We start from the raw sequence: 13,716 nt of genomic DNA on the forward strand, positions 1-13,716 counted from the left end.
CCCCCCCCCCCCCCCGCCTGCTCACAGAAGCTCAATTCAAAGCAGTGGGGTTCCCTTTTAGGAGTGGTTAGAAACAGCAAGCAGCTGCTCTGAGTGTGTTGGAACTCACCACATCTTGGAGGGTTTGGTGGCGAGGAGAGTCCTTTCTGGACAGAGCAGCAATCTGGCTCCTTGGGCCGAAGGGAGATGGGGTGGAGGAGGGGGCGCTGTGCTGGGAGCAGGGCAGAGATGTGGGGTGGAGGAGGGGGCGCTGTGCTGGGAGCAGGGAGTGTCTCCAGCTGGGGAGGCTAATGACCGGGTCCTCCACCCAGGGGATGAACGGGCCTGGGCACAGGGGGACAGTGGCTGGGAGCAGAAGCAGAAGGAGCCTGGTCTTTTCCTAGATTTACAGGATGTTTCAGTGTCTATCACATATGGGTTGGCCAACTGCGTTTTCCTACCAGCCCATGCCATTCCTTATTTTCCCTCAATTTGCTTCCATCCAAAAGTAATGCAGAATGTTTACATTCCCTTTGTAAAAACTTCCAGCAGTGTGACGAATTCCAAACCGGGGAGGTTGTTAGTTTACAGTTTGTTACAAGCCTTTAAATGAGCCAGTGGGTGAGTATGCCTGGGAGACATGGCCGTGGAGGAATGAGACTGGTTCCACCAGTCACACGGGGAGGGCTATCTGGTAACCGCCAAGGTGTGTCACCTTGCTGGCACGGGGAGACGCGGAGAGGGGAGCCCCAGGTATCTAGTTATCCCTGTTATTCTGGCAAGGGGGCCCGCAGTACTTGAATTATCCAACCGCGTGGATCTGGCTGCAGAACAGAAAATAATGAGCTGTTTCCTCCAAATAAGAAGAGGTTTCTGAGAGGAGAGCCATCAGGAATGGGCAGCTAGTGTTCAATGACTAGGTAGCTCGCAGAGAGCTCACGGGGTCATTCTACTTCCACTTTCTAGTATCAGACGTGCCAAGTAAGGGCTCATTTCCCCCGCCCCCACCCCAGCTCACCTGGGCACTCCCTGCCAGCTTCCTGTTCTGTTTCCCACAAGGGCTCTCAGCTGCCTCCCAATCCCTTCCTCTTTTTAAAGAAAGTCAGGCCCCTTGGGTGTAAACTCCTTTGTCCTCGTGCTGCTCCCTGCCCACCAACTTCAAACTCACCTTCCTGTCTCTCTCCTGGCCTCCCACCTCTAAGCAAGAAACATCTCCTTTCCCTCCCCGCCATGCACAAGGCCTAGTTTAAACCCTTTCCTTGCACCCTTGGGATCACCTTCCAGCTGGTCTCGCTGCCCCTCCCACTTCCTTCCAACCTGGTCTCCACCTGCTGCTGGGAACGATAATTGTAAAATTCCATTTTTTCACTCTGTGCTTATGACAGCTTGTTGCTTCTCCTTTTCCATGGCACAATTCCCTACCCATCAGTTGGGGGCTCCAACTGCAGCTTCTGCCCACCTCCTGGCTGCCTCCAACTCTCACACCCCCTTGCCCTCTCTGCCTCAGGGCCTTTGCACGTGCATGCGCGCGCGCGCACACACACACACACACACATCTTCATATACCCTTGTATGGACCTCCCCCCTCCCGGGAGGCACCTCACTCCTGTCTTTAGCACTGGGTGTCCAGTGCAGACGCATCACAGCATCTGTGGTCCTCTTTGCTCTACTGTTCCCAGGGCCTGCCCGTAATAAGTGTCAAAAATGGCACTATCCTGTGAACCAGATCTAGGTTCCTATCCGGGATCTGCCAAACTAGCCTGTGTCCTTAGCAAACTCCCGTCTAGGCCAGTTTCTAAGGATTTTCTTTCCCAGCACAGTGGCAGGGAGGGGCTGAGGGGGAACCAGGGAGGACCCCTCTGCTGCCACACCAGAGCCAGAATCCCCACTGATGTCTTCAACCAGGCTGGCGTACCGGAAATGCTAGGTGAGAGGAAGGCTAAGTGCTTGGATGCAGCCAGCCCAACTCGGGGTCAAATCCGTCTCCTAACAGCTGCAGAAAACACATGCAAATCGCTCTTCTGTGATTTAGGCCTTTCATCCGGCCTTGGAGAATCTCAGGCTAGTGTTCTGTGGGTTTTCCTACTAATGGTAGCTGAGTCTGCAAAGCGAGGGGGCAGGAGGCATGCCCCGCACGAGCGCACACACACATGCACACAATTCTTAACAAATCACACATCCCTGCGAAGTCAGGGCGTTTTTTCTGAGACCCTCCTTCGGCGGGAGCACGCAGCCCGTGAGGTGAGGCTCCAGGCCCTCCAGACTTCGGGGTGCGAGTGTGGACTTCTAGGGACTTTCCAAGTATGTTAAAACTAGACAGTGTCTAGCTGTTGGGCAGATGGTGATCCTAGAAATCACCCTTTCACGCGCACAGGCGCGCACACACGCGCATTAAAGCCAAGCCAGCCGGCCCCACCGCGGGCCTGCAATCCAGCTAACTGGAAAGCCCCGCGCACCGAGCTGTCGCGGCGCCACGCCGGGGCCACGTCCCCGCCGGAGGAAGCCTGCCACCCCCCGCCCCCGCCACGGCCCGCGGCCGTCACCGGAGGGCCGAGCGGCGCGCGCACGTGGCGGGGCGGGGACGTGCAGGCGCGCGGGGCCGCGGGGCCTTTAAGGGGCCGGGGGGCGGGCCGCGGGGGGACGCGGCCGGGAGGGCCCGGGCGCAGGGGCGGTCCTGGCCCCGCAGGCCCCGCCCCCGCCACAGGCCCCGCCCCCGCCCCGCCCCGGCCCGAGCCTCCTCCGGCCACTGCTGGGCCGCGGGCGGGACGCCCGGGGCGGCGCGCGGAGGAGGAAGCGCGCCGGCCGCGGCCCGGGACCTGCCCAGACGCGCTAGTCGGGAACGCCAAGCGCCGCGTCCCCATTTTCCAGGTGTGCGGGGCCGGGACGCAGTCCCGGGCCGCGGCCGTCCTGCGCCGGCCCGGCATTTCCTCCCGCTCGCTCCCCGCGGCCGCCCGGCCTCCGGGCCCGCGCAGCCAGCCGCCGACCCAGCCCCGCCGCGCCCCCTCCACGCCCCCCGCGAGCCCGGCCGGCCGCGCGCTCATGTCCTGAGCTCGCCGCCCGCGGGCTCTGCGCCCCGGCCGGGGGGCTGCCCTGGCAAGTTGGGGCGAGGCGCGCCGGGTATGCGCCATCACCATGTCCCGCCTGAGCTCGTGGCTCGGTGAGGTCCAGTGGCTGGTCTTGGTGTCGCTCTTCGTCGTGGCCCTGGGCACGGTGGGCCTGTACCTGGCGCAGTGGGCGCTGGCCAGGGCGCGACCCCGGCCCTCGCGGCGGGCTGCGGAGCCTGGCGAGGGCCGGCGCCCCGAGTCCGACGCGCTGCTCGGCTGGATCCTGACGCTGAACAGCTGGAGGAGGCAGTGGCAGGCCGCCTGGGTGACCGCCCTGAATGATGAGGCCAAACGGAAAGGGGTGAGTGTCTGTGAGGGCGGGTCGCGGCTGCGAGGCTGACGGCCGGGCGCCGGCAGTAAGGGCAGAGCTCTTCCCTGGAGCCTCGCCATGGTCCGGACTGGTGGAAGTGAGCCTTCCCCGCCGCAGAGCGTTCTTGAAAGTTAGGCGAAGGACCCGGGAGAGCAGAGGACCCTTGATGGGGAATCAGGACAAAGCGAGTAGATGTTATTCACCACCCATCAGGTGTGCCAGGCCCCAGGCTCCACCGGAGGGACACGCTGGCCTTGGAGGGACTTGTCACAGGGGCCCACGGCCCTTCCTGGGGTCCCAGGTGCATTCCGTTACCCAGCTGGATACTTACTGCTTTCACACCTGATAGATGATAACTGTGACCCAAATAGGATTCCATCTATAGAAATGATTTTTTTCCAAGAACATATTTCCAAAAGGTTTGCACCCCTTGGCTTATAGAAGTAGTCGCTTTTGTTGAGGGCCGGCCACCTGCCCGACGTTGTCTTGGGGACTTCCAGTACATGTATCTTCTCTTTGGACCCTCACAACTCCTGGGACAGAGGCGTTGTCTACGTTTTGCAGGTGGGGAAACTGAGGCCCAGACAGGTTAGGTGACCTGCCCAAGGTCACACGGCCTGTGGGTGGCAGAGCCGGCATCGAACTCCGCTGCGTCCTCCGCGCTCGGGGCTCACAGCCTCACTGCCTCACTCTGCTGCCCCGCTCTCCTGCGGTTGTGTTTCTTCCTCGGTTAATTCCTTGGTGACTTATTTTTACTTTGAAGACATCTTCGTTTCATGGCCAGCTCCTGGCGTCTACAATTTCTGGGCATTCCCTGAGAGGAATTAAGGCCTGCTGTGTTTGGGGAAGTCCCTGGCAGCCTGTGCTCTTTGCCCTTGCTTTCACGTTCCTCCGCCTGTTCCTCCACCTGTTCCCGAGGCTCCGTGGAGAAGCCCGTGGCCCATTTGCTTTAAAAGTAGTGAGTACTTCACGTCTGGATCCCTCACCCTCTGAAATATTCCCTAGCGAGCCCTCTGCCTGGTCTCTGCGCCATGGCCTTGACTCATAGCCATAGATTTAAAAAACAAAAAGTCTTTGAGTGTAAATGAGTGTAAATTCATCAACTCAAAAGACCGTCTTCTGAACTATTGAAAAAATTAACTATACCTTTCGGATGAAAAAAGCCTTCAAGGTCAGTTGACTCCCGTCTGTCTTGATGCCTAGAATCTGTGCACCAGCTGCCCAGAGCTGGACATCTCCTATCCAGGGGAAGCACCCCATCTCTCCCCTGACCCCCTCTTTTACGTAGGCTCCACACCCAACATGGGGCTTGAACTCACAACCCTCAGATCAAGAGTCGCACGCTCTACCGACGGAGCCGGCCAGGAGCCCCAGAACCACCCCATCTCTTGTGGGAGACCTAAAGCCATGTGACCTCACACATGCGAGCAAACACGGATTCATTTCCCCAGGAAGCTGCTGTCTTTGACGTCCTGAGTCACCTGGGGTCACAGGCCTGGGTTCTGCGGCTGAGTTTACTTTGGGCTGGTGGTGTTGCACAGGTGGGAGCCTTGTCCCAGTTTTCTGCAAAATTTGAACAAGTGCGGGCTGAATGATCTGTAGGCTTCACTTCTAACCGTGGGACCCCTGCCTCCTGCAGACTGGGGAGAATCCTGCTTACATCGTGTTGCTTCATGTCCTGACATTTCTTGATTGGCTTCAGAAAATAGGATTGCCTTAGATAGAAGCTTCCAGATTACCCATACGCCTGGCGTGTTGAGGAAGAAAGGAGGAACGCTCTGCTCTGGAATTTGTCTTTGCTCGGTCAGGTAAAGCGGAGAACACCAAAAAGATGCCTGAAGCTTTCGCCCAAATCGCCTGCATTTTTGTGCGGGAGAGGAGGGACTCTGTGTTCAGGGAGATAGAGATTTGGCTTTTGTGTGTTTTCTCTTCCCTACTTGCTACTGACCATGCACTGCAGAGTCAGAGACATGGGTTGTTCCAGACTCCTGCCTGGAAGTGGCAATAATGCCCCGGGGTCGAGCTGAAAACGTGCACGGTCTTCCCATGGTTTTACGAGATGGCAGGTGGGTTGGTTGTGTGTGTGTGAGTGTGTGTGCGTGTGAGTGTGTGTGTGTGTGTGTGTGTGGCGTCCCTCTGCCCTCCCCGATGCCTGGAAGTGTTGCTTGATTTGAAATCAAATGACAGGTTTTGCAGACAGATAGGATCTGGGTAAGTGACTTGGCATAGCCTGCCCTGTCTCAGGCCACTGCTGTCGCTGCACTGGCGGCCTGGGTGAGCTGGTGTGGCGTGAGTGGGTGTCCCAACCCTGGCGGCCAGCCCTGCGGGAGTTTCTCTTTGTCGTCCTCCAGCTCCATTCCCACTGATTCCCACTAATCCCCGATTAGGGTTGACACTCGGAGCCTGCTCTCCTCTGGAGAGCAACAGCTTAGTGGCTCTGGCCCGCCCCTGCCCTGCCCTGGGAGACCACTTCTCAGCCCGTCGCTGGGGGTTGAGGACACGCTGGGTGTAAGTTAACCATGCCCGGCATCTTCCATGCGGATGGAATTCTCTATGGATGGAGACAGGAGCTCCTCCCCATTTAAGCTCTGCTCTAGCCTTGAATTTTAAGACTGGAAGGGGACCCTAAACTCCTGTACAGAGCCCTTTCCGTCTGCTGGAGAGGCTTGTCCCGGCTGACCAACTCCCAGGTGGGTGTCAGTGCAGTCCGCCCGCATCTGTTGTCACATTCCGCTTGTGCACAGCAAGTTCAGCTTTGAGACCCAGATGCTCCCTTCTTTGAGGCACAGCTGGAAAGGGTGAAAGGGCGTGATTGTTTAACCTGCCATCCTAACAATGGGGCTCGTATCTCCAGGCATCTGAGGGCTGATGGATAACTCGTGGACTCGTCCTTTGACCCTGGGTTACCATTGACTATGGCAGTCAGGCTCCCTGTGTCAGACGGGCCCCTGGGATTCCAGCCCTCACCTCAGAAGCATTTGTGAACTAGGATGGCGATCTGGGGAGACATGAGGGGAACCCATAGCTGCTGTGCCACCTGGTCAGGCAGATGTCAGGTGTTCAGGGAGCCCAGGCGAGCCGCCCAGAGAGCTTCGAGAAAATCCACATGCTCCCCTACCCCCAGTTCAGACTTGGTAGGTTGGCAGGGTGCCGGGAGCATGCCATGGTTTTCACAGGCTCCCCACCGAGTTGCACACGGTCCCTCAGCCAGCCACCAGTCAGTCAGGGTCCCTCCCACTCAGCGACATCTCCGCTCTGGTGCCGCGAACACCGAATTCCTGTTGACCTGGTGGCCGTTCGGTCACGGAGAACAGAAAGCTCCCCGAGCTGGCTCAGTCATTAGCCTGGACGCTAACACCCTGCTGCTTCTGTGAACATTTATGAAATGGTTTGTGGTGATCACCCGTTACCCCACCGGTTACCCCAACACTCACCTGGGAGGCTCTGGAAGCCAGGGTGCTTGTGGACAGGCAGCCCCTCCCCAGGCTGACGCTGCTGGGCCACACAGGAGGAGCAGTGGTTGCAGAGCGAGGGCTGTGTCCTGTGGCTGGTGTTCTGGACTCGTTTAGAAATGGCCAGCTTGGCCGAGACCCTGAGTTAGGAGGGTCACCAAAGCTATGTGTTGCTTTAGTCATTCGCCCGAGGATTTTTTCAGAGGAATGTTCTCAATGCAAATGACCAAGACTGCAGGACCATTTGTGGTCTTTGTAAAAAAAAAAAAAAACAACAAAAAAACCCAAAGCACTGTGTGAACTTAAAACGTGTTCTTAATAGCTCTGACTTGTACATGAGCTCTGGCATTTAAAAAGTAAACGCCGCCACAAGACTTCACAGTTTTCTTGTTTGACAACAAGCTTTGAGCGGCACTCACAGAAATCTGAACTCCTTGAGCAGCGTCCGTGCCACAATAAGGGAGGTCCGCTGGTAAGAAGGTGAAGGTGACTTTGGGTCAGGGCCGAGGATCTGCCCCGCCCCCTGACCGACTGCCTTTCTGCTGCTCAAGCATTCAGGGTTCTCTCCCTTGTGGGGCCTTCCCATACGTCATTCCTTTCATCTTGAGCACCGAATTAACCCTCCTCCTCCTTTGACTTCTGGTCTCAGCGCAGAGGTCCCCGATCCTCCCATCCGAGAGGATGCTGTCCCAGCCCCACCCAGGCCACCTGCCCTCGCCCCGGCACCTTGTGTCCCCATCAGCTCCCGGGATCGTGGGCCAGTGCAGAGCCCTGTCTGTCCGGGAGCAGCCGCCTGGGTGCCCGGCACAAGACTGGCTCGGAGCAGGCGGCGGCCGGGGGATGAATGACAGGCCCTGGTAGGATCTTGTCAGCGGACGGGGAGGAATGGTGGCGGTGTGCATCACCCCGTCTGGACACAGGCCTTCCCTGCTTGGCAGCTGGCCAAGCCTGGGCAAGACAAGCCGTTTAACGTGCTTTGTTTTTCACTTCTGAAGAATCAACAGTCAAGGAGGCTCACTGATGACTTTGCAAATTGCCAGTATGAAAGCTGGGACTAGGCGCCAGTTCTGGCTGTTCTTTGCCCTCACCCATTCTCCCAAAGAGACAGGAATTGAGGGGAAGGAAGAGTGGGTGTAGTGTTAACGTCAGCTAAAATGCAGCCAGAGCTAACTTCCATTCCCATCGGCCAGGTCGTGGGTTGCTGAGGAGGGAGGGGACTCCTTGAGCAGCTTGGAAGAGCGCTGTATGCACTGCTGAGGCTGGAAGGCAGCTCTGGGGCTGTGTGACCTTGGGCAAGCCCTGATCTCTCTGTGCTTCATCTGTAGAAGAGGATGACTTTGGGTTCAGTCTGGAAAATAGAATCCGCTGTGAGCGGGATGAGGTCTGTGTATTTAGCAAATAGCCAATCAAGGTGGGCTGTTTTCTGTAGTCTCCCTTAAAAAAAAAAAAAAAAAAAACTTTTTATTTTTTACTGCTTTTAGATACATAGAAAAGTTGCAAAAATAATTTAGTTTCCATACGTTCCTCACCCAGCCTTACATAACCACAGTGCAGCATCAGAACCAAGAAATTAACATTGGCACAATGTTACCATAATGCCTAGTGCAGTGACATTAACAATGTGAAGGATAAGAAATTAACAGTGGGGGCACCTGGGTGGCGCAGTCGTTAAGCGTCTGCCTTCGGCTCAGGGCGTGATCCCAGCATTCTGGGATCGAGCCCCACATCAGGCTTCTCCGCTGGGAGCCTGCTTCTTCCTCTCCCACTCCCCCTACTTGTGTTCCCTCTCTCGCTGGCTGTCTCTCTCTCTGTCCAATAAATAAATAAAATCTTAAAAAAAAAAAAAAAGAAATTAACAGTGGCACAAAGCCTTTGAACTGAAGGCCTGACTTGAATGTCACCTGGTCGACCAGACCAGTATCCTTTTATCGTTTCAGGATCCCATCAGGTCCCACAGGGCACTGAGCTGCAGCTTCTCCCAGTTTTACAAAGTCTATAATAGTTCCCTAGTCTTTCCTTGTTTCCCATGACCTCGACAGCTCGGAAGAGGACTGATTGTTATTTTGCCAAATGTCCCTCAGTTTGGTGTTTTCACAGGCGTGGACTGAGGTTAGACAAACCACAGCAGTGCTGTGCCCCTATTGATGTCCGGCAGCTTGGGCTTGGCGACATCAGAGTATTTACGGCTGGGGCATTGGCTTCGATCCCTTGGTGCGGGCTGTTTCTGCTGGGTTTTCTTCCTTACACCTTGTGTCTCTCCTCCTGTCATCCCCTTGGAGGTGAGCAGCTACTTTGAGACTGTTACAAATCCTGTTACTCGTCAACCTTCTGCTCACTGATTTTGGCATCCAGCCTGTATCTGGTCTGCTCGATGATGGTTCTCTGTGTCCTTCTCTCCTTCTTCATGGATTCATTGCAATTCTCCTGCGAGAAGGAGCTACCACGTCTCCATGCCCTCGGCTCGCATCCACGTGGACTCACGGATATTTAGTTCATTCTGAGGCTTATAATCCTTCGCCAGGGCTGCTAGCTTGGTTGTGGAATTGCTCTCATGTCGGCCACTAGGGCTCTTTCACGGTTGCCTCTTGCGTTCTGCCATCAAGATGCATAAATATATATCGATTTAGCACTTCCCTTCTTCATGATCCCACAAGATGTTTATTCTAGACTCACCTTGTGTTTTTTACTTCCCGCTCTCCCAGCCCCGGGTCCAGTCAACTTCTTCAGGCGGTGCTGGTGCTGTTTATGGGAGAAGAGTTTAGAAACCGAGGTCTGGGCATCAGACGTGCTCGATACTGCTGGGCTCTCCCGGCTTCTAGATTCTTCCAGTGGACAGCACTAGGAGGTGTGGCTGTGTTTGCCAGCACACTCACAGCTCGTGTCTGTTGTTCTGTGCCTTTCTGTCTGTCTGGAGGCTGATAGCTCAGATTCCACTTCAACAACAGAGTTCCATTTACTCTCCTTTCCTCATTTGTATCCTCCCTCTCCGAGAGGCAGGCGTCTGGCCCTTCCTGTCTCTGACATATTGACTTATTTGGTCAGTTCTAGCAGACACATAAGGCAGTTTCTGCATTGCTAACCTGCTCCCCTGTGAGAGACACACTTACGGACCAGGTTACGTGTGTACGCAGTCGGGATGTTGTCATTCAGAGTTTCTGAGGTTAGATCTGTGTTTTCCCACCCCTTCAGGGGCTGATGGCATTCATGGGTGATGCGGTTAGGTTCATTCGTTTGTATTTCTTCGGGGGTTCCTCCCACATCCTGATTTTTTTAAAAAATCCATTTTTTTTACCCAGTGATTTGGGATGCCTCTTTGGTCGTGCACACGGTTTCTCCGTGCATTTGGGTGTGCGGTGGACACACTGTTCTTGGCCACTGGGCCGTTGGCGTGTCTGTGCACCTGCACGGTTGGACTTACGGAAGTTCTGCTGTGGGTTTTCACGTCGGGTCGGGCTAGTTCTCCTTGTGCTTTCCTTTTCTCGGTGTCTTCCTGGCGACTCCTGCCTGTTGCTTTTCCTCGTGGACGTCAAGTCCTGCTCTAGTCTAAGTGAGGTAGCGTCTGCCCATGGACAGAGTGTGAGAGGTGCAGCAGTGCGGGCTTGTGTCCCGCCTGAACACTGGCCTTCCTGCAGCCCAAGGACCCGGCTGTTTGGAAGGGCGGGGGATCCTCTGGGTCTTTATTGTAACTCAATATTTCATTTCCTTTGGGCACCCGCCCCTTGACATTCAATTTCTCAGCAGAATCCTTTCCGGGTTTTAATCTAGAAGGTGTCGGAGGGAGGAAAGTATAGAGGGCATCCGCTGAAATGAGGGGCCCAGGGTGCTGCTTCCCCAGGCGGTGCAGGTGGCCACGACCACCCCTGCCCGGCACCGGGCGCTCTCAGCCAGCCTGCCGGCCCACCACCCGTTCCCTCCCCGCCCCTGGCCAGCTGCTCCCACTGCTCCAGCCGGGAGCATGTCTGCCGAGCAGCCCGAACGGTGACTTCATCACTCTTGAGAAGTAGATGTAATTCTCCCCTGATGATTTTTACGGGGTGAGATAGATGTCACTAAAGCAGGGAGCGGTTCGACACGTGTAAGTGAGAATGTTCTGGGTCTTTTAGGTTCCTTCTTGGTCATCGGGAATTCTTAAGAAATAGCTCCAGGATAACTGCACGGCTTGTTCATTTGCACCGTGCTTGTCAGAAGGGCTTTGGTGCCGTTTTGTACCATTTTATTCTCCTGCCCTTGATCGCGGCTTGTAGTTGCAAACAGTTGACCACAATGGAGAGTGTCTGACATAGATGACATATGGTGGGAAGTTGGGAGGTTGACTATATGTTTTCACCACCCAATCAGAACTTAGGAGTTGGTGATGCACTTCTTAGAGCATATCAGAAAGGGTTTCACTCTAGGATGGTGTTGTCGGTGTAAGCCTTTGGCCTCCCGCAAGAACTTACTTTCAAAAAGACCAAGACTTGGTGGGGGGGGGTTGACTACCCCAGCCCTGATTTCTTCTTTTATAAAACATGAGTCTCGTTGCCTTGTGGTCCTGATACTGTAATTGCACATCTCTCATTTGGAGATCTTTAGTTGCAAGAACCAAAATGGACATGGGCTGACACGCCACGGAGGGGTTTACTCGCAGGGTGCGGTAGGGTGCACGGAGCCAAAGACAGAGTTGAACCGGAAGACCCTGGGCAGCAGGAGCCCTGCAGCCCCAGAGGTCTGTGAGGCAGGAGCTCAGGAACCCACTGCTTGGGCACAGCCAGCCAGCTGGTTCATTTTTAGCCAAGGAATCTCAAACCCCAGGGACAGGTGGCTGGCCCCTGGGGATTCCTGCCCACTTACCACTTGGGTGGCGGGAGAGGAAGGAGGTGACCACGTGGAGCAGGGTGAGGTGATTCTCTAAAACCAGAGAGAGCTGGCTTTTGCAGAAGAAGCAGAGGGCAGAGCCCTTGACCCTGCTGTGCTTGGCCGCATAACGCGCTAGACCTGCAGAGCCACGCCCAGCACCCTGTCCCCTGTGACCTCGAGCGTCCACAACCTCCTTTGGCATCTTTACTGCGCATCTCTGGTTTTGTTGTGTGTTTCTTGCTTCCCATCCCCCTCTGGTAACCAAACCCGGCCCCGAGCACATTATGTTGTGAGCGGGTTCTCTGGCACGTGGACTTCACGACATTTGAGCCCGGCTGCTGCTGGAAGCACAGGTTTAATTGAAATGGCTCAGATGACCTGTTCCCAGGTTTGCAAAGCTTTATCCCCAGGACATGACCATTACAGAGAGCCGCCCTGTGCTGACGTGCCCTCATCGTGCCTCTCCTTCTGTTCCAGGGCCCGCTGCTCCTGTCCTTCGAGGAGGACCCGCTGCGGCAGCCCCTAGAGCTGGCGGTGCAGCAAGTCTCCAGCATGGCCAGGTCTGCCCAGGAGAAGGTGAGCTGGGGCGCGGTCACCCGACGGGGATCTTTCCTGACTAGAGTAACGAATTTAAAGCTCAGGTGGGGGGAGGGTATTCTGTTTTAGGATTATTGAAAATGTGGACACTGTAAAAACCTAAACAAACAAAAAATTAAGTGTGGTCTCTCAATGATGGATGGATAAATAAAACCGGGTAGATCTGCACAATGGAATGGTATTTAGCTTGAAAAGGAGGTGGGTCTGGCACAGGCCCCGTGCATGGGCCTTGAAGACACAGCGCTGTGTGGAGGAGGCTAGTCACAGAAGGCACGTCTTGCGGGGCCTACCCAGGGTGGCGACATCAATTGAGACAGGAAGGAGATTCGGGGTCGCTGGGCACTGGGGGGAGGGAAGTGCAGAGTGACTGCCAATGCGCAGGGTGTCTCTGAGGGGTGATGATAAAGTTCTCAAAGTGGTGGTGATGGTCATACAACTCTGTGAAATATGGTAAAAACCGTTGAACTGGGGGCACCTGGGTGGTTCAGTCCATCAAGTGTCTGACTCTTGATTTCGGCTCAGGTCATGATCTCAGGGTCCTGGGATTGAGCTCTGCATGGACTCCCTGCTCAGCGCGGAACCTGCTTGAGATTCTCTCTCTCTCTCAAATAAAAAGATAAATCTTAAAGAAAAAACCATTAAATTATACAGTTTAAATGGGCAAATTAAATGATATGTGAATTATCTCAATAAAATGCACATATTTGTGTGTGTGTGTATATATATATACAACACCTAGATGTTTTTTAAAGACTTTTTTTTTTTTTTGAAAGAGAGAGAAAACGAGCAGGGGGAAGGGGCAGGGGGGAGAGGAAAAAGCAAGTTCCCCACTGAGCGGGGAGCCCAAGGCGGGGCTCGATCCCAGGACCCTGGGATCATGACCTGAGCCGAAGGCAGACGCTTCACTGACTGAGCCCCCCAGGCGCCCCGACACCTAGATTTGAACCATCTCGACACTATATCGAGCTCATTTTACAGTCCATGGTTGTTCACAGGCTGAAATTACTCATTAGACTGGTCAAGTACTGTAAATAATTTAAAGGATTTTTTTTAATGAAAAGTATCTGTGAAAACTCCTAAGAAACTTCCTCTGAGATACAAAGCTTGCCCTTGTATCTGTCTAGTGGTGCTGTTTAGCAGACGGGGGACACCTGCGTGAGCCCCGCTGGAGAAGGAGAGCACTCCAGCCCCGGAACGCCACCCCTCCGCTTCTGCTCCCCGTCCCTGCTAGCGTCGCCTTTGCCACTCCGGTTCCTTCGCTTTAACTACAGTTCAGGGCTGTGGAGGGACCAGGGCTTCTGTCTTTATCGTCAGCGGACGGACAGTGGAGCGGTTTTCTCTTTCCTGCAGCACAGCAAGGTGCTTACTGTCCCCGCCTCTCCGGGCACGCACAGGGAAGTAGATCAGGACGGGGGGGGGGGGGGGGGGGGGGGGGGGG

General features: G+C 55.3%; 1 protein-coding gene across 1 annotated transcript in view; it reads left to right on the forward strand.

Annotated features, from left to right (window-relative positions):
- The first annotated feature begins 2,317 nt into the window (after positions 1 to 2,317).
- Positions 2,318 to 13,716, forward strand: part of C2CD2 (C2 calcium dependent domain containing 2) — a 52,349-nt gene continuing 40,950 nt past the window's right edge. The window contains exons 1-4 of the mRNA XM_040621657.1: positions 2,318 to 2,353; positions 2,848 to 3,020; positions 3,078 to 3,384; positions 12,159 to 12,257. Of these exons, the coding sequence (XP_040477591.1) occupies positions 2,318 to 2,353; positions 2,848 to 3,020; positions 3,078 to 3,384; positions 12,159 to 12,257 (615 nt within the window). The remainder of the gene's footprint in view (positions 2,354 to 2,847; positions 3,021 to 3,077; positions 3,385 to 12,158; positions 12,258 to 13,716) is intronic.

The sequence above is a fragment of the Ursus maritimus genome, unplaced genomic scaffold (assembly GCF_017311325.1).
Source record: "Ursus maritimus isolate PB19 unplaced genomic scaffold, ASM1731132v1 scaffold_4, whole genome shotgun sequence".
Taxonomy (NCBI): Eukaryota; Metazoa; Chordata; class Mammalia; order Carnivora; family Ursidae; genus Ursus; species Ursus maritimus.